Consider the following 24,846-nt stretch of genomic DNA (forward strand, 5'->3'; position numbering starts at 1 on the left):
CTGTGTGTGATGTTCAGGGGACAGGGCCCTGGGGTGCAGGCAGGGCATTGAGTGGGGGGCTGGTTCCTGCAGAGCCAAGATGCTCAGGGGGCTGGGCTCCGATAGGAGCTGGGCCGGGGCCGGCCTTGTGGCAGGGCTGGGGGTAGGTGGGTGGTGAACTTTTTATTGTCCAGTTTTTCTGGTGTCTTTTAAGTAATGCTGAAGCAAAACCCTCTTGAGCATTTTTTTCTATTTGCTTTTACTGAGTTTTTTCCTTTGGTTAAATTTCTAGGCGTAGGAGTGTTAAATATGAGATAGTAGAAAGGCCTCACTGGGGCTATTCTGGAGGGTGAACTGGAGAGGCAGGGCTTGGAGGTGGGGAGGCTGGGGAGGAGGCTAGGGAGTCGGCTGGGGAGAGAGTCTACCCAGAGAGGATAAGGCCCAAACTCGTCAAGCTATGGGACCAGAGAGGAGGGGGCAGGGCAGAGGGTCCAGGGGCATGTCAACAGTGCTGGGGACTCATAGGCTGTGAGGAGGTAAAGGGAGGTGGGGGAGAGGCTGCACCCAGGGGTCTGACTTTGTGACTAGGGGGATTGAGGTCATGCTGAGATGGGGGCCTAGAGGAAGACCCTCCAGGCCTCAAAGGGCAAAGCAAATCAGTGCTCCACTGAGACTGCCCTGGGAGCACTGCCTGCTGAATGCTGACCTCCTGCCCTGTCCCCAGCTGGAAGAGGAGCGCACTCGCCTGGCAGAACAACTGCGAGCAGAGGCAGAGCTGTGTGCGGAGGCCGAAGAGACACGGGGGCGGCTGGCAGCCCGCAAACAGGAGCTGGAGCTGGTGGTATCAGAGCTGGAGGCCCGTGTGGGCGAGGAGGAGGAGTGCACCCGCCAGCTGCAAAGTGACAAGAAGAGGCTGCAGCAGCATATACAGGTCTGGCCCCTGTGTGCCCACAGGCCACCTCTCCCCATGCCCTTCCATCTACCCTGACAACCATTGCTTCTCCAAACCATGTCTCATTGGGCCACAAGTTTGCAGAAAATTCAACTCAATTTTAGTACATGTGCTGCTGAAGCGAGCACATCAGAAAATTCAACTCAAAGTCACTTAGACAAAAAGAATTCGTCTTTGGTTCAAATAATAGATTCTGTAATGTATAAGCTTCAGGCATGGCTGGATCCAGGTGCTGAGGTGATATCCTTTGTGCTCTTTCTCTCTCTATCTCCTGGCTCCATTTGCCTCTAGGCTGCTGCATTTCCAGGCAGGCCATCCTCATCTGTCTCCTCTTCAAAATCCACTATGTGTTTTGCACTAATGGTACATCTTAATTCATATGCTCAATTTTCATTGGCAGTACTTCATCTGCATTTATGTTTTATGACTTCTTCACTTGAAAAAGGTGGGTTTAGGTACTGAAGCGATTCCAGACATATTTAAAAATTATCCAGTGAAGGATCCCTGGGTGGCGCAGCGGTTGGGCGCCTGCCTTTGGCCCAGGGCGCGATCCTGGAGACCCGGGATTGAATCCCACATCGGGCTCCCGGTGCATGGAGCCTTTAAAAAAAAAAAAATTATCCAGTGATTACATGAGTATCTGGCTTTAAATTTAAAATAAATAAAATTAAATAAAAATTAAATAAGTTTGAAAATTCAGTTCCTCGGGCATACAAACCACATTCCAGGAGCTCAGTAATGTTTTAATCACCTTCTCTTCGTTATGGGGTTGGGTGGGGTGGGGGTGGTGATCCCAATCTATAGTTATGGAGATAGCCTAACACACCACGCCCAACTCAGGACAGATAAGATAGATAGTAGTTGATTAGTAAAATACAGGCAGAGGTAGGCAGACACCATTCCACAGAGAGCCACAGGGTTGCACTTAGAACTAAAATGAATAGGCCACAGATGTCGGGGGCAGGCTTTGTAGTAACAAGAGGATGGGGTGACCCCTGGTTCCTACAGGGAGATGTGATCAGTTTGTTTAAATAATTCCAGGGCTGAAAGGCAACTGAAGTCTACCATGTGAGCATAAGCTGGTACTGTGCCTGTCCCTATGATATGTAGTGTTATGTGGCCAGTGGACCTTATCCATGGGAGCAGAGTGGGTAGGAGGAGGATATGTGATTAGGCCATTACGGATCCTCCCAATACCAGATAGCAAGGCAGCACATAATACTGAATCTTTTTTTTTTTTAATTGAGGTATTATTGGGACACTTGGGTGGCTCAGTTGGTTGGGTGTCTAACTCTTGATCTCAGCTAATGCCTGATCTCAGGGTCATGAGTTCAGGTCCTATGTTGGGCTTACTTCTCTGGAGCCTGCTTAAAAGAAAAAAAGAAGAAAAATTGAGGTATTGTTGACATGTAACATTAGTTCAGATATACAACATAATGAGTTGCTATTTGTATATATCACGAAGTGATCTCTATAGTAAGTCTAGTTAACATCTATCACCTTATGTAGTAACAAAAATTTTTTTCTGGTGATGAGAACTTTTAAGATCTACTCTCTCAGCAGCTCTCAGATATACAATATTTGAACTACAGTCACGCTGGACATTACATCCCCAGGACTTACGTACTTTATAACTAGAAGTTTGTACCATTTGACCACTTCACCCACTTTGCTGATGTTTTCTTGCACCTACCCACCTACAACCACTCATCCATTCTCTGTATCTATGAGCTCAGTTTTTTGTGTTTGTTTTGTTTTTGTTTTTTTAGATTTTACATATAAGTGGGATCATACACTATTTGTCTTGCTCTGGCTTATCTCACCTAGCATAACGCCCTTGATGTGTCCAGGCTGTCGCATAATGTCAAACCTTAATTTCCAGTTTCACACCACGTGTTGCCATGGTGGACAGTACCTGTCTAAATAAACAAACGTTATATATTTATTTATTATGTTTATTGTTTACAATCTTCCCGCACACACAAGAATGTAATTTCCATAAAGACAAAGATGCCTAGGACATTGCCTGGCACATACTGGGCACTCAGGGAAGGCTTAGGGGTAATGAATGAAACAGGAAGACCAGAAAAGTGTGATCCTTCCCAGTCTCACCCAGAGTATGGATCTGTCTGAGCCACAAGCCCCAGAGGTTTGGGACCGTCCCCTCCCCTGTGTCCTTCCCATTGCACCCCAGCCCCCAGCCTCTGGGGCCTCATCCCTCCCACCCTCCCCTCTACAGGAGCTGGAGAGCCACCTTGAGGCTGAGGAAGGGGCACGGCAGAAACTGCAGCTGGAGAAGGTGACCACAGAGGCAAAGCTGAAGAAATTTGAGGAAGACCTGCTACTTTTAGAAGATCAGAATGCCAGGCTGAGCAAGGTCAGTGGCCTGTGGGCCATACATGGGGGGCATGGGGGGATCTCTCTCTGCATCTCCCCCAGCTCCTCCAGCTCGCACCATCTCTAGGGGCCTCTGGCTCTGAGTGTCAGCCGTTGGCTCTCATGGGCAATCATTAGGTTGTGGTGGCTGGGTGTGGGTGTCTGCAGTCCTGATGCTCCTTTGTGTGGCTTCTGTCCTCACAGGAAAGCCTGAGTTTCTTATATGGCAGCTCAGGGCTTTAAGAATGAGAATGGAAGTGGAAGCATCCAGGCGCCTTAAGATATTAAGCCTGGAACTGTTATGGCATCACTTATGCCCAATTCTGTAGATCAAGGGTTGGCAAACATTTTCTGTAAAAGGTTAGATAGCCGGTATTTCACTCTTTGCAGGCCTGTGTTTTGGTCACAAACGCTCAATTCCACCGACGTAGTGTGAAAGCAGCCATAGACTGTGCATAATCGAACACATGTGACTGTGTCCCAATAAAGCTTTATTTATAAAAACAGGTGGTAGGCCAGATTTGGCCTGCACACTGTGGTTTGCAGACCATAGAGCTTAAAACAGTCATAGGCTCAGCCCAGATTCAGTGGTTGAGAAATTAGACTCCATCCCTGAGTGGGGACATGGCAAAGAATCTGCCTCTATCTTTAACCTGCCACAGCCAGGACTGGGCTAGGCACAAGGGATATGGTGTGGAACTAACTAGAAAACCATTTATGTCCTTGCGAGGGGCCAGGGACAAAGGATGCTAGGTGAGACACCACAGAAAATAAATATAACCACACAATATGACTTAATTATAAACTGTCAGCAAAAAACAGAAGATGATAGGGGCCAGTCCCTTTCCTGTCCTAGGGGTAGTCAGGGAAGGCTTCCCCAAGGCAATGGTGCCTGAGTTGGGAAGTCAAGGAAGCACAGGAGTTTTCTGGAATGTTCCTTGGGTGCAATGACTATTCCATTCTACACTGTTCTATATCTTTCTTTTTAAGGGTAGGTCCAACACAGTACACTGGTTTCCAGAAGCACTTAGTTTGAAAAGTACGGCTCCAGGCCAGTGCTTCTCAAATGCTAATGTGCACAGGAGTCATATGGAGAGCTTGTTAAAATGCTGATTCAGGGGGTCTGGGGTGGAGCCTGAAATGCAGCATTTCTAAAAAGTGATCATTTGGTGTTTATGCCACTGATTTACAAAACTCCTACTTTGAGTGGTATGGATCCAGAACTCGCGTGAATGCAGCAGATGGGCAAGGATGTTCACTGCAATGTGTTTATAATCGCACATGAATTGAAATGAACCTCAGTGCTCATGAGTAGAATGGTGCCTTAGCGAACCGTGGGGTTCTTCGAGTAATGGGAGCCAACCCTGCAGTTACTAGGTGTGAACCTGTGCCGATGGGACGGGTCTGCAAACCCAAGAGGATGGGGAAGGGAAGGCTGGGGTCAGGAGCGGGAGGCTCAGTGATGGGTGGAGGTGGAGGAAATGCACATGAGAACTCATCAAAGATGAGCTTTGTGGGGGAGCTGCTCTGACGGCCCCCACTTCCCACCACCCTCAGGAGCGGAAGCTGCTGGAGGAGCGTCTGGCCGAGTTCTCATCACAGGCGGCCGAAGAGGAGGAGAAGGTCAAGAGCCTCAATAAGCTTCGACTCAAATACGAGGCCACGATTGCGGACATGGAAGGTGAGCTCTGCCCACAGGGTGCAGCCTCTGGGGTCTGTGCATGCTGGTGGGGGGTGGGGGGGTGGGATGTTGGGTGTTGGGTGAACCTCCTGTGCCATCGAACCTCAGCGGTCGTATCTGTTAAAGGGGGACAGGAAAGAAGGCTCAAGACAGATTGAGTGCCCTCGTAGCTCTTTGGTTGTTTCTGTCGCTTGAAATGCAATTCTCTTGCCCTCTCCTCCGCATCTTGGGTGGCTCTCTCTCTGACTGTCCCATTACCTGTTTCAGACACCTTGTTGTCTCTGCCCCTTGCTGACTCAGAATCAGCAGCAGAAGGGAGAGAGCACAGGAGAAGGCTGTGGAGATAGGGCAGGACAGGGCAGAGACAGTCCCTGAGCAGGAGCAGGGCTGCCACAAGGGGTGAGGAGGAGAGGACAGCCCCCCCGGGGACTCAGGCCCAGGGCTGGGGAAGCTGGAAAAGGGGCACAGAGGGAGATGCTGAGCCACAGCTTCACCCCCACCCCCACCCCAGCAAGTGCCGGGGGCGGGCCCTTGGGTGTCCGGGAGCTGCTGGGTGTGGGGTCTGGCGCCCTCCTGCATGGCCCCCACTCCCGCCTCCAGACCGCCTACGGAAGGAGGAGAAGGGCCGCCAGGAGCTGGAGAAGCTGAAGCGGCGGCTGGACGGGGAGAGCTCGGAGCTGCAGGAGCAGATGGCCGAGCAGCAGCAGCGTGGGGAGGAGCTGCGGGCCCAGCTGGGCCGCAAGGAGGAGGAGCTGCAGGCGGCCCTGGCCAGGTGCTGGGCAGAGGGGGGTGGAGAAGGGGGAGGTTGAAGAGGGCAAGGAGGCGCTTGGTGCCCGGTGCCCAGTGCCTGGGCCACAGTGCACCACCTGCCAGTGCCAGCGGGAGGGGCGCCCCAGGGAGACTCCACCAGCGCACACGCGCCTCAGCCCCATGGAGCCTCAGTGTCCCCTCCTGTAAACTGGACCTGGCGAGAGTACCAAACCCGCCCCGGTTAAGGGAAGAGTGAAAGGAGGCCCAGTTCCGGAATTGGAATCAGGGATCAACTGTGATTTCATAAGTGCTCTGGCCATGAGCGGAATCGTATCATTATAATTACAGTCAGTAGCAATTATGGAGCACCTACTGCGTGCCAGATACGGCGCTCGGTGTTGCGAATGCCTTTTACCCGCCGTGCTTCATGATGTCCAGGAGCCCCTGATTATAGGTGGGGCTCAACTTCAGAGATGTTTAAATGTGAGAAAATGTGTGTCTTGTAGTCAGTGGTGCCAGCGGGGTGTGAATGTGTGGTTAAGACCCCGCACGCCCATCAGATCTCTGGATTGGAGCCCAGGCCCCGCCCCTTTCCGGCCTTGTGACCTCACTGAGTGCCCTCAGCCTGTGGGTGGGGGGGTGATTTTGAAGCTACTCCTAAGGTTCTTGTAGGGATAAAATAAGAAAGTGCGCTTTAAAGGTTTAGCATACCATAAGCCCTCAATAAATGCGGGTGTGTCTATTACTACTTTTCCTTGTTTTATTCACATGTTCTTTTTTTTTTTTTTTTTTTTATGGACGTGAACTTTACATAAGAACCGTTTTATTTTTCTTTAAAGATTTTATTTGTAAGTAATCTCTGTGCCACACATGGGGCTTGAACTCACAACCCTGAGATCAAGAGTTACACTCTCTGCCAACTGAGCCAGCCAGGTGGCCCCCATAACATAACCAATTTAAAATGTGCAATTCAGGGGCGCCTGGATGGCTCAGTCTGTGAAGCATCTACCTTTGGCTCAGGTCATGATCTCAGGGTCCCAGGATTGAGCACTGTGTAGTCAGGCTCCCTGCTCAGTAGGGAGTCTGCTTCTCATGCTCCCTCTGTGCTCTCATGCTTTCACTCTCAAGTAAATAAATAAAATATTTAAAATAAATAAATAATACATACAATTCAGTGGCATTTGGTGCACTTATGGCGTTGTGCAACTACCACCTCTGTGTAGTTCCAGAACACGTCCAACTCCCCCAGAAGGAAGAGTCCAGTACCCATGAAGCAGTCCCTCCCCTTCTTCCCCTGCCGCAGACCTTGGCAGACCTTGCAGACCAACAACCTGAGTTGTTTGACATGATTTGCCTCTTCTGGATATTTCACATAAGAGGAGGCATACAACATGTAGCATTTTGTGCTTTTATTATCAGTTTTATTGTCATCCTCACAACAGCCCTGTGCAGTGGGGTAGTGTGTCCTCTTACAGGCCAGGAGCCTACAGTTCAAAGCGGTGGTCAAGTGACCAGGGCAGGTGGCCGAGCAGGGGATCCAAACCCCAGTTTGCTTGGCTCTGTGAGCAACTTAACCTCAGCCACTGCTGCCACTTCGATTCAGCTTCTCTTTGCAAGAGGCTGTGTCTCTGAGGGGGCATGAGGCAGATCAGATGCTGGGGTCGGCTCTTTGTATCGCTGACCGGGTGACCTGGGCAAGTACTTTCCCACTCTGTACATCCGTTTTCTCATTTGGTGTGGTCCCAAAATGAGATGATAAAGGAAAGGGTCCCACGTGGCAGGAGCTCAGTAACCCGCCCTGTGATTACTGTTGGTGTCATCCCCATTTCACAGTGAAGGAAACTGAGGTTCTGAATACTGAGGCATGTGCCCAAGGGCAAAGGTGGGATTTTAACCTGGGATGGGCCCCCTCCCAATCCACCCTGGCCTCCCCACCCCCAGAAATCTTCCCTGTCCTCTGCCTACCCCAGTACTGACTCCATGGTCCTTGTCTATCCCCAGGGTGGAGGAGGAGGGCGGTGCCCGGGCCCAGCTGCTCAAATCCCTGCGGGAAGCACAGGCAGGACTCGCGGAGGCCCAGGAAGACCTGGAGGCCGAGCGGGCAGCCAGGGCCAAGGCAGAGAAGCAGCGCAGGGACCTGGGTGAGGAGCTGGAGGCACTGCGGAGTGAGCTAGAGGACACGCTGGACTCCACCAATGCACAGCAGGAGCTCAGGTGAGGCCAGGCTGCCCTATGGCTGGCACATCCTGGGTGTGTGCAGGGCAGGGTGCAGGGAGAGGAGGACTTTGGTGCTCACCAGTTGTTCATCGAGTATCAGCTCTGCACCTGGGCTAGGCTGGGAACAGAGATAAGTCAGAGCCAGACACTTCCCACAGGAACTCTTGGTCCAGGGGAGGCAGATTCGGGCAAAGAGGCCCAGTGGAGAACAAAGTATGCTCTAAGGGAGCAGCACAGGGCATTGTGAATGATAAGAGAAAGCCCTTAAACCACGTGTATGGAGGAGTCTGAGAAGACTTCCTTGAGAAAGAGCCTTTTGAATAGGGTTTTGAGAGATGAGTAGGAGTTCACCCTTAAAGCCGCATTGTTCCCTCACTTCCCACCCAGTTCCCTTAGAAATGTAGAGTGAGGTCCTCATTCTTGAAGGAGGCATACCCAGATGTCAGGAGGACCCCCTCCCCCAAAGTCCCTGCCTTTCTCTATTCTGAAATCATGCTCCCTCTACAAAAGGTCCAAGAGGGAACAGGAAGTGACAGAGTTGAAGAAGGCTCTGGAAGAGGAGACGCGTGTTCACGAAGTGGCGGTGCAGGAGCTGAGGCAGCGCCATGGGCAGGCACTGGGCGAGCTGGCGGAGCAACTGGAACAGGCCCGGAGGGTGGGTTGGGACAGGAATGGGGGGTTCTGGGGGGCCCTGGGGAGGGGAAGGCAGGATGCAGGAGGACGTGCCTCTGACTGGTTCTAGGCCAGCTCCTATTTCTGGAGTTCTTTCCTTGTGTATCCATGTCCTTGGTTCACCTTCCATTCTGCAAACATGGGGAAAATACTATGTCCCCAGGATGGTCTGGGGACCCAGCAGTGTGCAAAACAACCCATATCCCCTTCCGTTGTGGAGTTCACATGTTACCAGGCGAGCCAAAGGCTAAATAGCAACCCATTCCTCATGTATATTGGGGTAATAAATGCTCTGGGAGGGATGCCTGATCAGCGGCATCAGCGGCTGAGCGTCTGCCTTCGGCTCAGGGAGTGACCCTGGAGTCCCAGGATCCAGTCCCATATCAGGGTCCCTGCATGGATCCTGCTTCTCCCTCTGCCTATGTCTCTGCCTCTCTCTCTGTACGTCTCTCATGAATAAATAAAATCTTTAGTAAAAAAAAAAAAAAAAAAAAGCTCTGGGAAAACAACAATAAACAAAGGGGTTGAGGGGTTGTGACTTCAAAAAGAGACATCACAGAGCACACCTGAGTAGAAGACTAAAGGAAGTAAGGAGTGAGCCATCTAGTGTCACAGGGAAACGTGTTCCAGGCAGAGAGAAAAGCCAGTCCAAAGGCCCTGAGGCAGAAATGTGTCTGAGTATTTTAAGGACCAGTGAGGAGTCCCAAGCAAAGAGAATAGCCAGTGCCAAGGCCCTGAGGCAGGAATATGCCTGCTCTGGTTGAGGGGGAAAGTATACTTCTTTACTGGTCTCTCTCACTTGCCAGAGCAAAGGTACATGGGAGAAGACCCGGTTGGCCCTGGAGACTGAAGTGTCTGAGCTACGGTCGGAGCTGAGCAGCCTGCAGGCCTCACGTCACGAGGGCGAGCAGCGGAGACGCCGCCTGGAGTCACAGCTGCAGGAAGTTCAGGGCCGGGCTGGCGACGGGGAGCGGGCACGAGCCGAGGCTGCTGAGAAGCTTCAGCGAGCCCAGGTGAGTGGGGCGGCCTGGGCAGGAACCCTATCTGGGCTTCTGTTTGGTCCACAACAGCCCTTCCAACTCTTCCAACGTGATCACACATGAAGAGCTAGTATTCAGTGAGCAATTACTATACACCAAATATCCTATGTATTTCCCTAAATCTTCCTGACTCTCCTTTTAAGGAAGTGCTAATATTGTTCCCCTTTTGCATATGAGAAAACTGAGGCCCAGCAAAGTGAAGCAGATTGTCTAAGACCCCTCAGAGCCAAAACTCGAACCCAGGCTTGCCTGACCCTACCATGACTCCCCACTCTCCTAGAAGCCTTAAATAATCTGGATTCTGATTAGAAAAGTCCAGTGTGAACACATGGAATACTGTAGGGATGATATCATACCATTACTGTTAAAAAAAATGTGGACTTTTAAGTTTTAATTTTATGTTTCTTTAAATGGCCAACATTACTGAGAATACAAATAAGCAGAAAGGATGAAGGAAAAAACTACTTTAAAAAATAATTTAAAAAAATATTTTAAGTAATCTCTACACCCAACATGGGGCTCAAACTCACAACCCTGAGATCAAGAGTCAAATGTTCTACCAACTGAGCTGGCCAGGTGCCCCAGGAAGAATGATTTTTAATTGCCCAGCTCCTCCAGGGGAAAACATCATTACAGTTTTTAGTTTCCAGATTAAAATAGCGTATTAGTGTAAAAGTTGCGATATAACCAAAGGCACCCCCATAATCCATCAGCTTTAATAAAAGACCTGTGTCTCCCTGTTGAGAAAGAGACTCAGGGAAAGCAGTGGAAGCTGGTAGGATACTATGCTCCATGAGGTCACTCAAAATCCAGGTTCCTTGTTCTTGTCATGCCACCATCCCTGAGAGCATTGCCCTCATCTTCAGACTCAAATCTGGGTTATGGGTACATCTGTGCTCCTGCTTAGGAAGGGGGAAAGAGAGGAAGTGGTAAACTTGCTTATATCACTTTGCTTGTATTCCTTTGGTTGTCATCACATGATCAAATGACCACAACTAACTGCAAGGGAGGCTGGGAAATGTAGTTTCCAGGTGATAGCCATGGGCCTAGTGAATAGACTATCATAGTGGGACCAGAAAGAGTGGATTAAAGGGCAGCGGGGCCGGGGGGGGGGGGGGGGGGGGGGGGGGGGGGGCAGCCAGGATCTGCCCCGGATGAAATCATGCTACCTAGTGGTCACTGTAGTAAACATTTTACGTATGACACAAATGAAAGTGACACCAGAAGTAGAGTTTGGTGGTTGGCAGTAGGAGTTCCAGCCAGCACTAGAAGTTTCTTCAGTGATGGAAATGTTCTATATTTGTGCAATCCAGCCACTGAACGTTGAAAATGTAGCAAACACAGCTGAGGTGGTGGATTTTTACTTTTATTTAATTTTAGTTTTTAAATGTAAGTAGCCACATATGGCTGGTGGCTACCGTATTGGACAGCACAGCCCTGGCTCAGTCCCCCTTCTGGTAGCTGTGTGATCTTGGGCAAATTTCCTAACTTTTCTGTGTCAGCTTCCTTTATGTAAACTGGGAATAGTAATTGTATCACCTCATAGGGTTGATGTGTGAAACCAGTGGGCTTCCTTCCCCTGGAGAGTAAGGTGAACCTGTGGTGGGCTGGTTAGACAGTCTTGTTCTATGATGTCAGAAAGACACCTAGTTTGGGGCACCTGGCTGGCTCAATCAGTAGAGTATGCGACTCTTAACCTTGGGGTCATGAGTTTGAGCCCCATGTTATGTGTGAAGATTACCTAAAAAGAAAGAAATAATACATAAATAAATAAATACAGGGACACCTGGTGACTTGGTGGTTAAATGTCTGCCTTCTGCCCAGGGCATGATCCTGGAGACCCCGGATTGAGTCCCGCATCTTGCTCCCTGCATTGAGCCTGCTTCTCCCTCTGCCTTTGCCTATGTCTCTGCCTCTTTCTCTGTGTCTTTCATGAATAAATAAGTAAAATCTTTAAAAATAATAATAATAAAGTCCTTTAAAATAAACAAACAAACAAACAAACAAACAAATAAATAAATACAAGAGAGAAAAGTACTTATACAGTGGAGAACTCTGGCTGCTGAATGAAATACTCAAATTTAACATGGCTAATAATGAGATAAACTGGTCACATATGCCTCCTAATGTGATAGAGACTGGGGCAGGGGGGAGAAGGACACCTGGTTATCTTCTTGTCTCATTTCCAAGATAAATTTTCTTACCAGCTGGAATTTGAACCCAACCTTGTTCCCTAAGTGAACCCCAGAAAGGGAGAGCAGGTGGTCCAGGGCAAGACACAACACCAGAGAGTCTCATCCCACAAACATTTCCTGAGCACCTACTATGTGCCAGGCCCTTTCCTGGGCCTTGGGGACACAGCAGGGAACAAAACAGATGAGGACCTACCCTCCTGGAGATGACAGTCTGGGGGAAGGAGGTGGTGAGCTGTTATCCGATTCCTAATGGGAAGAAATGTGAGGCCAGGATCATTGTGAAAACTTTTGGTGGGGGAGGGAAATTGCTTTGTTGAAATAGAACTCATATGCTGGGGGCCCCTGGGTGGCTCACTCAGTGAAGTATATGCCTTGCCTTGGGCTCAGGTCATGATTTTGGGGTTCTAGGATGGAGTCCCACATTGAGCTCCCTGCTCCATGAGGAGTCTGCTTTTCCCTCTGCCCCTCCCCCTCCCCTGCTCATGCATTCTTTATCTGTCTCTCTCAAATAAATAAATAAAATATATTTTTAAAGATTTTATTTATTTATGAGAGACACAGAGAGAGAGGCAGAGACATAGGCAGAGGGAGAAGCAGACTCCCCACAGGGAGCCTGATGTGGGACTCGATCCTGGGACCCCAGGATCATGCCTTGAACCAAAGGCAGACATTCAACCACTGAGCCACCTAGGTGTCCCAATAAAATATTTTATTTTAAAAAGAACTCCTATACGGATGCCTGCGTGGCTCAGCAGTTGAGCGTCTGCCTTTGACTCAGGGCGTGATCCTGGAGTCCCAGGATCAAGTCCCACATCAGGCTCCCTGCATGGAGCCTGCTTCTCCCTCTCCCTGTGTCTCTGCCTCTCTCTCTTTCTCTCTCTGTGTGTCTCTCATGAAAAAATAAAATCTTAAAAAAAAAACCCTCATATGCTGTATAGTTCACCCATCTAGAGTGTACAATTCATTGGTTTTTGGTGCATTCCTAGAGTTGTACAGCCATCACCTTAATCTAATTTTAGAACATTTTCATCACCCCCTGGAAGAAATACTGTATTCTTCAGCTACCATTCCCCAGCCTTCCCCCCATTACCCCCCCCTCCCCCCACAACCACAAATTTCCTTCCTATCTCTTTAGATTCCCTATCCTGGGCATTTCACATTGGTGGACTCATATGATATGTGTCCTTTTGGGTCTGGCTACTTGCACCCAGCAGTCATGTTTTCAAGGTTCTCCCATGCTGTAGCACGTGTCAGATTCATTCATCCCTTTGTCCTGTCAAATAATATTCCATCATTTGGCTATGCCACATTTTGTTCATCTGCATCATTTTGTCCATCAGCTGATGGACAGGTAGGCTATTCGCACCTTTCAGCTGTGGTGAATGGTGCTCCCTGGACATTCCCATACAAGATTTTGCATAGACATAGGTCTTTAGTTCTCTTGGGTCCATGCCTAGGAGGGGAATTGCTGGGCCATAAGGAGACTCTGTGTTTCAGTGTTTGAGGAACCAGTGGGCTGTTTTCTACAGCATCTGCCCTACTTGCCATCCCCACCAGCCTGGTGTGGTAGGGATTGGAGGGGATGGAGTGGCTGGGGGCAGCCAGGTGGAAGTCACCATTGGAAGGTGCCCCTTCCCCGCAGGCTGAACTGGAGAATGTGTCCGGGGCCTTGAGTGAGGCCGAGTCCAGAGCCATCCGGCTGAGCAAGGAGCTGAGCAGCTCAGAGGCCCAGCTACATGACGCTCAGGTGAGGCCCGCCCCCCTCAACCCCCAGCATCGCCCCCACCATGGCTCTCCACCCTCTGCCTTCACCTTATCTCCATTTCCTCCACCACCTGTAGGAGATGCTTCAGGAGGAGAGTAGAGCGAAGCTGGCCTTGGGGTCCAAGGCGCGAGCCCTGGAGGCTGAAGTGGCGGGGCTGCGGGAACAGCTGGAGGAGGAGGCAGCCGCCAGGGAGCGGGCAGGCCGCGAGCTACAGACCGCCCAGGCCCAGGTGAGCAGTCCTGGAGGGAGACCTGGTGGGGCCTCCAGTCCCAACCCACTCCTCTGGGTTCCTCAGCTCAGGGATGGCCCCATTGCCCACCCAGTCCTAGGCCGGACCCCCGGGAGACCCCCATTCTTGTCTCTGACTCTCCCTCAGCCACAGCCTGCCCTTCACCACCCCACTCTGAGCTCCCAAGCCCTTTGTATTCTCATCCCCATTCCAATCACCTTGGGCTGGAACTCTCTCTGCCCATGGGTCCCCACACACACCAGAATGGGAGCTCCTTGAAAGTGGAACCCATCAAAGTTAAGTCTTGGTCTTCAACACAGGCGAACCTAGAGCCTGGCATATAGGATGCCTGGAGAAATGTCTGTTGAATGAATGAGTGATGACTGCATGCCTCTAAATATCCTTCTTCAACTGGCAGCTTCCTATGCATACTTCAAGATCCATCTCAAATGTCCCCTCTTCCAGGAAGTCTCTCTTGAATGTTCTGAACAGATTCTAAATTCCTCCTGTGGGTTCCCGTGGCTGCCATGCTGCTTCTCCCTTAGCCTCCACCACCCTGGCCTTGATGCTCAGTCTCCCCCATCAGAATGGAGTCCTCCCCAGGGTGGAGTCCGGGTCTGATTCATCTTCTGGGTCCTGATGGGAGTAATTTTCATCTCCTGAAGAAGCTGAGGTTCATAGAACTCACAACCTCAAGCCTACTCCAAAGCAGAAGAACCCAGTACAACGAGTCCCTTTTCTCCTCAGGCCTCAGGCTCCTTGTCTGGGAAGTAGGGCACTGCCAACTCACACCTTGGTCTGGTCACAGCCATGACAGTCACCCACCCTTTCTCCTCATCCCATGACCCACCCCCAGCTCTCAGAGTGGCGGCGGCGCCAGGAGGAGGAGGCAGGAGCCCTGGAAGCAGGAGAGGAGGCCCGGCGCCGGGCAGCCCGCGAGGCTGAGGCCCTAAGCCTGCGCCTGGCAGAAAAAACTGAGGCGGTGGAGCGGCTGGAGCGGGGCCGCCGCCAGCTGCGGCAGGAGCTGGACGATGCCACCGTGGACCTGGAGCAGCAGCGGCAGCTCGTGAGCACACTGGAGAAGAAGCAGCGCAAGTTCGACCAGGTAGGGCACCTCACCCAACCCGGTGGGCAATCAGGATGCTCACTGGCGCCCCCACGGTCATTGTGTGCAGTCAGGAGTAGGAGATGTCAGGCTCCACTATGAACCTGGGGGGACCCTAGGGCAAGATGCTTCTTCCCTCTATGCTTCTGTAAAATAGGAACCCCTCATCCATCCTGGTTTATGTCTCCTGTCCCAAAATAATTATTGGCAGTACCCACTTTTTTTGTTGTTTTTGTTAAGAGAGAGAACTCGTGTATGAGCAGGGGGAGGGTGGGAGGGAACCTCAAGCAGACTCTACGCTCAGCACAAAGCCTGATGCAGGGGATCCCTGGGTGGCTCAGCGGTTTAGCGCCCGCCTTCAGCCCAGGGCGTGATCCTGGAGTCCTGGGATCAAGTCCCACATCAGGCTCCCTGCGTGGAGCCTGCTTCTCCCTCTGCCTATGTCTCTGCCTCTCTCTCTCGGTGTCTCTCATGAATAAATAAATTAACTTAAAAAATAAATCTCAGAATTATTTTGAGATTTATCCATGTTTTTGCATGGATTAATAATTCATTCCTCAGGGCATCTGGCTGGCTCACTTGGTGGAGCTTGTGATTATTGATTTTAGGTTCATGAGTTTGAGCTCCATATTGGGCATAGAGAAAACTTAATAAAAAAAATTTATAATAATGTATTCCTTTTTTTTTTGTATTCCTTTTTTTTAACTGCCAAGTATTATTCCTGTATAGATAAACCACATTTTGAAAACCATTAACTTGTTGAACATTTGAGTTATTTCTAGTTTTTGCCTATTATGGATAAAACCTTAGTCTTTCTAATAAGGTGTAGTGGTTTGAATTCACATTTCCCTAATGAGCAATGACACTGAGTGTCTTTCATGTGCTTATTTGCCATGTATACCTCTTTGGTGAAGTGTCTGTTCAAATCTTCTGTCCACTTTTTAAAATTAGGTTGTTTCCCCTTTTTTGTTTTGTTTTTGGGGTGGGAGTTGTTTCTTTCATTATTGAATTGGAAGTTCTTTATATATGGTGAATAAAAGTTCTTTAGCAGATGTATTATTTTGCAACTATTTTCATCTAGTCTGTGGCTTGCCTTTTAATTCTTCGTTAGAGTCTTTCAAAGAGCAGGAGGTTTGAATTTTGATGAAGTCCAGTTTATTAAATTGTCGCTTTGTGGACTGTGGTTTTCAGTGTTGTGTCTGAGGAGACTTTACCTAACTCAGTCACAGAGATTTCCTATATTTTTCCAGAAATTTTCTACTTTTCAGTTTTATATATATGTTTGTGATCCAGTTTGAGTTAATTTGTTTATATTGTGCTAGTATGGCTCCAAATTAATTTTTTATACGTGGCTATTGAATTGTTCAGACACTGCTGAAAGAATCTCTTTACTGACTCATTTTTGCATTTATATTAAAAATCGGGTAGTGTTAGTTGTCCATTTTTTTCCTTCTTTTTCAAAGTTCTTTTGCTTTTCCCAGGTCCTTCTCATTTCCACATGTATTTTAGAATCTGTCAGTTTCTGCACACAGAAAGAAAATCCTCTTGATTTGGGATTTTGTTGAATCTATAGATTAATCAGGGAAGAATTGACATCCTAACAATACTGAGTTTTCTGGCCTGGAGATGTGGTAGATGTGCCCATTTATTTAGATCACCTTTACTTTTTGTACTTTTCAGTGTACATCTTTCTCATTTTTCATCAGATTTATTTCCAAGCATTTCATATTATTGATGCTATTTTTCTTTCTTTCTTTCTTTCTTTCTTTCTTTCTTTCTTTCTTTCTTTCTATTTTTAAAGATTTTATTTATTCATAAGAGACACAGAGAGAGAGAGAAAGGCAGAGACACAGGCAGAGGGAGAAGCAGGCTCCATGCAGGGAGCCTGATGGGGTACTCGATCCCAGGACTCCAGGATCACGACCTGGGCCGAAGGCAGGCGCTAAACCACTGAGCCACCCAGGGATCCCATTTTTTTACTCTATTTAGATAATTTCTCTCAACTTGCTTTCAAGTTTACTGGTTCTTCTGAAGTGTCCAGTCTGCTCTCGATTTCCTCCAATGACTTTTTTATTTCAGATACCATGCTTTTCAGTCCTGGCCTTTCTAGTTGGTTCTGTTTTAGTTTCAAACCCCTCCTGAAATAACCTTGGGTCTTCACCCACTGTATCCATCTGGTCCTGAAATTTACTAATCTTAACTATGATTATGACTTTAACTATAGTCCTTGTGTGATAAATCCCAGTGATGAGGTCATCTGTTGGTCTGTTTCCATGGACTGGTTTTTCTCTTGACTATGATCCCTGTTCTCTTCCCTCTTGTCAGATCTTGTTTTATTATTATTTATTATTATTATTGTTGATTTCTGTGCCTTAAAAAAAAAGCCAACAAAGGTTGAAGTACATTGTAAAAATGGTATACATGTCTTTTGTACCACTACCCCAGGAGCAAGAAACACTCTTTCCTCTGTCAGGTTTCTAGAATGAGGGGCTCCTCACTTTGATCCACTCAAGAGCTGGGCTGGTCAGGGACACAGTTGCAACTTTAATCCCTCTACCTCCGTCTTGTGTCTCTGCCTTTGTCTGTCTGTCTCTCTCTCTGTCCCTGGCTGCTCCCTCTTCCCCATCTACTTGTACACTCCTTTCAGCTAATCTATTTCCCCCACCCCATCTCCCTCAACCTGGAAGCTCCTGGCAGAGGAGAAGGCAGCTGTCCTACGGGCGGTGGAGGAACGTGAGCGGGTCGAGGCGGAGGGCCGGGAGCGTGAGGCTCGGACCCTGTCACTGACTCGGGCACTGGAGGAGGAGCAGGAAGCACGTGAGGAGCTGGAGCGGCAGAACCGGGCCCTGCGGGCAGAGATGGAAGCACTGCTGAGCAGTAAGGATGACGTCGGCAAGAACGTGAGCAGGGGCCCCCACTCCACAAGACACACGTGTGGACAACTGCATGCACACCTGATGTTGGGAGACACAGACACATGTGTGTGCTCTTATGCATGGATCACAGAATCATCCATCAGAGTTACATGTTCATGCCAAGCACAGAATGATAGGAGAGCTGCTGACCAAGCATACATGCTCACATAATATACACAGAGTGTGAGGAGAATCTTCCACCAGACACATATGTTCATACACACATGCAGGAAGTAAGGAGAGCCATTCCTCAACATGCATGTTCACATACACATGCATAACAAGAGGAGAATCTTCCAGAGAACATAAAGAGAATTTACACACTACGTGCAATCTGAGAACCCAAACATGAGTCTATGCACATGCACACACCACACGTAACATACACACCACACACACATACATTTCCTCACACACACCACACATGTACCACGCATCGTGTGTACATACTGCACACACACCACACACACATATACCCCTCACACACACCACGCACATCACATACACATATACCTTCTCACACACATATATCCCCTCACACATCACACACATCCCCTCACACATACCACATACCCAGTGTGAGGACATCCTGCCTTGCCACCCTCAACCCCACTGAGCACATAGAGGCTCCCCCCAGGTCTCTCTCTTCCCCCCCGAATCACAGGTCAATGAGTCTCCCAGGGCCAACAGGGAGTCCCCTAGGCCAGTCCTCAGTCACCACTCACTCAGCCCACATCCCAGCCTTCTAGAAAGGTCCACCACACCCTCTATTGTATCCATTCTGCCCAATAAATATACTTATGGAGCAGCAGCAAGGACAGCCCAGGGACACCCACCACCCTGACTGATGATAGGAGGCACTGACAGGATTTGTGTTTCAGTGAGGCTTTGAGCAGACACACTTCCAGTGCCCTTTCTTATTGCCAACAACACTCTCTCATGGGTGCAGCAGATAAGAGCTTTATCTTCTCCACACACTCTGGTGTTGATCTGATGGAGCTTTCAGCCAAGTCTGGAGGGAACCCCTGAACCCCATGACATACCCTTGGCCTGCAGCCCCAGGGATACCAGAGTTAAAATCCAGCTCATGCTCAAACTACTAAGGTCTCTCCTTTGGGAAAACTGTCAAGTTGTTCATGGTTACTCCAAAAGGCCTACTTTGTTCTAATAGGATGTTGATGGGAGAAAATTTAACTCCTTCCAGTAAACAAAACTGATTGGCAGGTGCCAAATAGGAAGGGAGACGCCAATAGGTTGGCGTCTTCCAAGGGCAGGAGGTAGATACTGTCACTGATGAGAATTTCCATGAGGTTCTTTGGGCAGTAGTGACACATAGATACAGTCCCTGCCCCATGAAACTCACAGTCCAGTGTAGGGGGTGGATGTTGCATAAGAAGACACATAAGCTCATGTTAAATGACTGTTGTGACTAAGGCTGAGTCAGAGAGGGGCTCGGGGCAGCAGCTTGGGTAACAGAAAGGCCCCGACAAGCCAAGGGACGCTCCTCTGAGAAGGTGACAGTTAAAGGAGAGGCATAGGCACGGGGCTTGGGGTCTCAGAACTCATAAGCCCAAATCTGTCTTCCAACAGTGTTTGGGATTTTAATTTACAACTCCCTGGAAGTTCTGGGAACCCTCATGCTGAGAAAAAAAAATCACAGTAGATGGTGGAATGGTACTATCCTGGGGAGTCCAACACACAGCAACACTCAACTCTGGAGCTATGTGCCTCCAACCCAGATCTGCACAGGATTCCCAGAGTTGAAGCTCCAGGGAAGTCAGCTCACGATGCAAAAATCTCAAAACCCACGAGGAAGTAATCCACCGTGAGTGAGAGTCAGCTGGCCTAACAAACACTTGAACCAGATTCTCAGGGCCTGCAGATAACAGAACTTGCACACATCGGTTATTAATGAATTGTTTTAGGATGATTTGGCAGGAGACACAGAGTAACTAGCTGCCCTGGGCAATGGTGAATGAATGAGCAAACCAGAATGTGCGCATCAGCTTGTCCATTAAAGCTTCCTTCACTCTGTCCTCCGAGAGATCTAGGATCCTGCCCCCCTCCCCCACCTCCCCAAGACCCTGGAGCCCAGAGCTCACCTTCCCATCCCCCCAGGCGCATGAGCTGGAGCGATCCCGCCGGGCAGCAGAACAGACAGCCAACGACCTGCGAGCACAGGTGACTGAGCTGGAGGATGAGCTGACGGCAGCCGAGGACGCCAAGCTGCGGCTGGAAGTGACCGTGCAGGCTCTCAAGGCGCAGCACGAGCGCGACCTGCAGAGCCGAGATGAGGCTGGCGAGGAGAGGCGGCGACAGCTGGCCAAGCAGGTAGGAGACCAGGCTGGAGGCTGCAGGGCGCCTGCCCACCCAGCTGGGAGGGCTCTGGTGCCCGGAGGCTAAAAGAGGAGACAGCAAAGTCTTAACCTACCTGCTGCTCAGTGTTTCTTCCCAAGGCCTTCCTGTTCCCCAGCCTTCATCCACCATAACCCCTGAACCCACACACATGTCCCACTGACCGACTGACATGCCCTGGATCAGACATCACCACTGAACCATTCACCCAGCCCCCCACCCACAAACAGCCCCCCCACCAACCAATGCTTCTATGCAGCCACATCTGTGTCCAGCTTCTCCATTTGCCCTACTAACCCTTTCCAGCAACTTCCTCTCCCCAGCCGCTCCTAACTTCCCCAGCCTGCCCAAGTGCTCATCCATCGCTCATGGACCAGCTCCTCTACACCCCTCTATCCACAGCCTTCCTCCCTCATTCATTTACTCATTCCCCTTTCCCTGTGGTCTGCAGCATCCATTTCTGACCCATCCAGTGGAGGGCTTTCTTGTGGTCTGAAGCTGGCTGGTACTGAGTGCTGAGCATGGGAGGGTCAGGGCAGCTCTGAATGTAGAAAGACCTTCTGGAGCTGTGCGGGAATGGGCTGCAGGGGACAGTTGGGAGCAGAGCAGAGGCTGGACCAAAGGCAGGGAAGGATAAGCCCAGAGCCAGGGCTCCGGTGACAGAGCACAGGAGGAATGGCGCTGCTGGCCTGGACAGGGGCTGGTGGGTGGACATCTAGGTCACTAGCATGTAGAGGGAGGCTGGACCTTCGTCCCCTGAGCCTACCGCTCCCGTCCTCCCCACAGCTGAGGGATGCAGAGGTGGAGCGGGACGAGGAACGCAAGCAACGCGCCCTGGCTGTGGCCGCCCGCAAGAAGCTGGAGGCCGAAGTAGAGGACTTGAGAGCCCAGAACGCGATGGGGGTGCAGGGCAAGGAGGAAGCGGTGAAGCAGCTCCGCAAGATGCAGGTAGGGGTCGGGCTCAAGCCCACCATGAGCCAGTCCCGCTGTTCCCCCTACACACACCTCCTCTGCACCACTCTATAAACATCCAAGCACCAAAGGCTCACTTGCTCCTTTTTATATTTTTTATTTCCTTTACTTAGGATACTTAGTTTTTTGGGTTTTTTTTTTTTTTTGGAGTCCAATTTCCTCATTTTACTTAATTTTTGAGATGGAAATGCCTTAGGGTTCCTCCCCTAATATGAAATCTATACCTGGTTGTTTAAAAGAAATTGGAGGGTGGGGGGAAATAGGTACCTGGCTGGCTCATTTGGTGGAGCTTCTGACTCTTGATCTCTGGGTCGAGAGTTCCAGCCCCAGGCTGGAGTAGAGATTACTTAAAATTTTTTTCTTTCATGATAATGATGTGTCTGTGTAAAGTCTAATTTTTTTTTTTTTTAATTTATGAGAGACAGAGAGAGAGAAGCAGGCTCCATGTAGGAGCCCTATGTGGGACTCCAAGATCTCAGGATCACACCCTGAGCCAAAGGCAGATGCTGAACCCCTGAGCCACCCAGACGTCCCAAGTCTATTTTTTTTTTTTTTAAAGTATAGAACTGGGCTATCCAATACAGCCAGCCCCATGTGGCTATTGGGCATCTAAGATGTGGTGGGGCTGAAATCCAAATCACATGCTGGATTCTGAAGACTTAGTACAAAAAAACAAAACAAAACAGTAAACTATCTCAATTTTTATAGTGATTGTAAATGGAAATAACATTTTGGATAGGTCAGGCGGAATAAAAATATTGTGTTCAAACTACTTTCAGCCATTTTTTTTTTTTTACCTTGTTAATGTGGCCACTAGAAAATGTAAAACAACATATGTCCTTGCTATATCTTCCCAGTGAGCAACACGGGGATAAAAAGATCCCTCCCCAAAAAGTAAAAATTACCAATTATGTCATCCCTGAGAAAAAGTACCTGCACTGAAAAGCTGTTATTATCAAGCAAGTAATAATATTAATAACAGCGATGATCCTTCATAAGAGCGATGATCCTGCTAGTACCACCCCCAGCGCTATCCTCACCATCCTTTCAGAGTTTTTTTTTTTTTTTTTTAATAGTGATGGACATCAAGTTTGGGTTTCACTTTTCTTTAAGCGCTATTGAAGAGAAAAGCCTTACACTGGCATCTTTACACACTTAGTGGTGTGACCGCATAGTAAAGTGACTAGAAGTGTAAATTCTGAGGCCAGATGGCCTGGGTTCAAGTCCTGACTCTGCCATTAACCACGCTCGGCTGGCTTATTGCGGAACCTCTCTGCGCCTCATTTGCTCCATGTGTCCACTGGGGAGGAAACTAATCCCACCAGCTGGAGTTGTGAGGATTAAGGGAGTCAGTACATAAAAGGGCCTGGCCCGCGGTAAATGATCAGCAAGAGTGTGCCAGCATAATTATTACTGCAGAGTCCAAATACTACACCCATTTCATGCTGACTTTTAATTTTAAGGTGTTACTTATATAAACTGGAGGTAGCCGAAGCCCAGAGATGGGGAGGGGCTGGGGCCGGCTGCAGGGCTTTGCTTGTTTTCCGGGAGCAGAGGAGCTCCGGAGCACTCCCGCAGGGCGGAGGCGAGGGGAGAGGCTTCCCCGTGAGCCACCACCTGGCCGCACCGCTCACATGCTTTGTTCGGCCCAGACCCAGATGAAGGAGCTGTGGCGGGAGGTGGAAGAGACGCGCAGCTCCCGGGAGGAAATCTTTGCCCAGAACCGGGAGAATGAGAAGCGCCTCAAAGCGCTGGAGGCAGAGGTGCTGCGGCTGCAGGAGGTGAGGCCTGGATGGGCGTGGCCCTGGGAAGGGGTAGGTGGTGGGCGGGGCGCTGGGGATTGGAGGCAGGGGGCGTGCGGAGCCCACAGGCTGGGCTCCAGGGCACTAGGGAGCCCTGGAAGGATTCTGAGCAAAGTAGGAGGAGCTTGGAGTCAAGGAGGCTGGAGAGAGGATAAAGCCTGAGCTGGGGCGGTGGGGATGCAGGGAGGGGAGACACAAGAGTAATGGTGGGCATGGATAGGGCTGTGGGTTGTAAGGGGGCAGAGGAGGTGAGGAGAGCCCGGAGGGTCAGGCCTGGTGCCTAGGGGAGCCTGGAGCAGGAGCAGGTTTGAAAGGAGATGCTGAGCTCTGTGAGGCCATGCGGAGGGGGAGGGGCATGGGGCCGGGAAACTAGAGGTGGTGGGGTCAGGGGCTCTGTGGAGACGTCTGCCTGTAGGTAGAATTTCATTCCAAGGCTGCCCAGGGATGGGGATGTTCATTTGCACTGAAGACAAGGCCAAGAGACCTGAGGTGTGAGGGGCAAGGAGGCCCCATGCTAGGATAGTGTCCCATCGCCACTGCTGACTACCACCCCTCTCTATCATCACAGGAACTGGCCGCCTCAGATCGTGCCCGGCGGCAAATCCAGCAGGAGCGGGATGAGATGGCAGACGAGGTGGCTAATGGCAGCCTTAGCAAGTGAGTGGCCAGTTGTAGTGTGTGGGGCAGGGCCCGGACCCTGGCCATTCGGCCTGCCCACCCTCCCCTATTCCCGTTGTCCTTAGGACGGCTATTCTGGAAGAGAAGCGTCAGCTGGAGGGGCGCCTGGGTCAAATGGAAGAAGAGCTGGAGGAGGAGCAGAGCAACGCGGAGCTGCTCAATGACCGCTACCGCAAGCTGCTCCTGCAGGTGAGCATAACTGTCACCCCCTGATGGCCTGGGCCTCCGCTGACCTGGGACCATAATCTTCAGTCATTTTATTCAACAGGTAAAGGAGAAGGGGATATCTAGGTTGGGTTTTCATGGTTGAATAGGAGTTTTTGAGGGTGGTGGGGGTAGGCACTGATGCATTCATTCACTTGTGTTTCTGAAGCTTCTCAAGGGCTGGATCCAGACATGAATTATGTGGGGTCTCTGTCCTCCAGAGTTCCCTGGGAACATAGACCTGGAACTCAGTGTCTATGGGTGGGGTGGCATGTGTGATAATAGAAGTATGTGGGGCCCAGCAGAGAGACAGACAGAGGTAGAGAGAAAGGGAAGGAGGGAAAGAACTCTCTGTAAGAATCATAAAATATGTGGAAGGAGAGATATTTGCTGGGATTTGAAAGCATAAGTAGAACCTAGGCAGACAGAAACGCATATTTTCATTTGTGTATTTATTTATAAATACTGTTGGAAGCTTCTGGAGGCTCAGGTCCCATTCTGTGGGGTGCTGGGGACCTGGTGATGGATCATTCCAGGTCTCTGCCTTTAAGGAGACAGACTATCCCAATACAGAAGTATAAATGAAAATGGAGGAAGCACAGGACACTGTGAGGAGAATACTGACCCAACCTGGAGGTTAAGGGGCTATCAGGGAAGACTTCCTGATGGAGGAAATATCTTAAGAAATCTTGAAGAAAGAGTTTAGGGCAGCCCGGGTGGCTCAGAGGTTTAGCGCCACCTTCAGCCCAGGGCATGATCCTAGAGACCTGAGATTGAGTCCCATGTCGGGCTCCTTGTATGGAGCCTGCTTCTCCCTCTGCCTGTGTCTCTGCCTCTGTCTCTCTCTCTGTCTCTCTCTGTCTCTCATCAATAAATAAATAAAATCTTTAAAAAAAAGAAAAAAAGTTTGTCAGGCAGACAATGGAGGGATGGGATTTCCAGAGAGAGAGAGACACATG

The 24,846-nt window shown here is 49.8% G+C and overlaps 1 protein-coding gene across 15 annotated transcripts in view; it reads left to right on the plus strand.

Moving 5' to 3' along the window:
* Positions 1 to 24,846, plus strand: part of MYH14 (myosin heavy chain 14) — an 86,615-nt gene that overhangs the window by 50,500 nt on the left and 11,269 nt on the right. For all 15 annotated transcript variants that reach the window (XM_026014189.2, XM_026014182.2, XM_026014187.2 and 12 more), the window contains 16 exons: positions 704 to 910; positions 3,171 to 3,308; positions 4,865 to 4,988; positions 5,589 to 5,760; positions 7,740 to 7,952; positions 8,466 to 8,610; positions 9,434 to 9,640; positions 13,505 to 13,609; positions 13,704 to 13,856; positions 14,713 to 14,961; positions 17,649 to 17,861; positions 19,995 to 20,207; positions 21,018 to 21,179; positions 22,856 to 22,984; positions 23,574 to 23,662; positions 23,749 to 23,872. In XM_026014189.2, coding sequence (XP_025869974.2) covers positions 704 to 910; positions 3,171 to 3,308; positions 4,865 to 4,988; positions 5,589 to 5,760; positions 7,740 to 7,952; positions 8,466 to 8,610; positions 9,434 to 9,640; positions 13,505 to 13,609; positions 13,704 to 13,856; positions 14,713 to 14,961; positions 17,649 to 17,861; positions 19,995 to 20,207; positions 21,018 to 21,179; positions 22,856 to 22,984; positions 23,574 to 23,662; positions 23,749 to 23,872 — 2,643 coding nt within the window. The remainder of the gene's footprint in view (positions 1 to 703; positions 911 to 3,170; positions 3,309 to 4,864; positions 4,989 to 5,588; positions 5,761 to 7,739; positions 7,953 to 8,465; positions 8,611 to 9,433; positions 9,641 to 13,504; positions 13,610 to 13,703; positions 13,857 to 14,712; positions 14,962 to 17,648; positions 17,862 to 19,994; positions 20,208 to 21,017; positions 21,180 to 22,855; positions 22,985 to 23,573; positions 23,663 to 23,748; positions 23,873 to 24,846) is intronic.

Source organism: Vulpes vulpes, chromosome 1, assembly GCF_048418805.1.
Source record: "Vulpes vulpes isolate BD-2025 chromosome 1, VulVul3, whole genome shotgun sequence".
In the NCBI taxonomy this organism is placed as follows: domain Eukaryota; kingdom Metazoa; phylum Chordata; class Mammalia; order Carnivora; family Canidae; genus Vulpes; species Vulpes vulpes.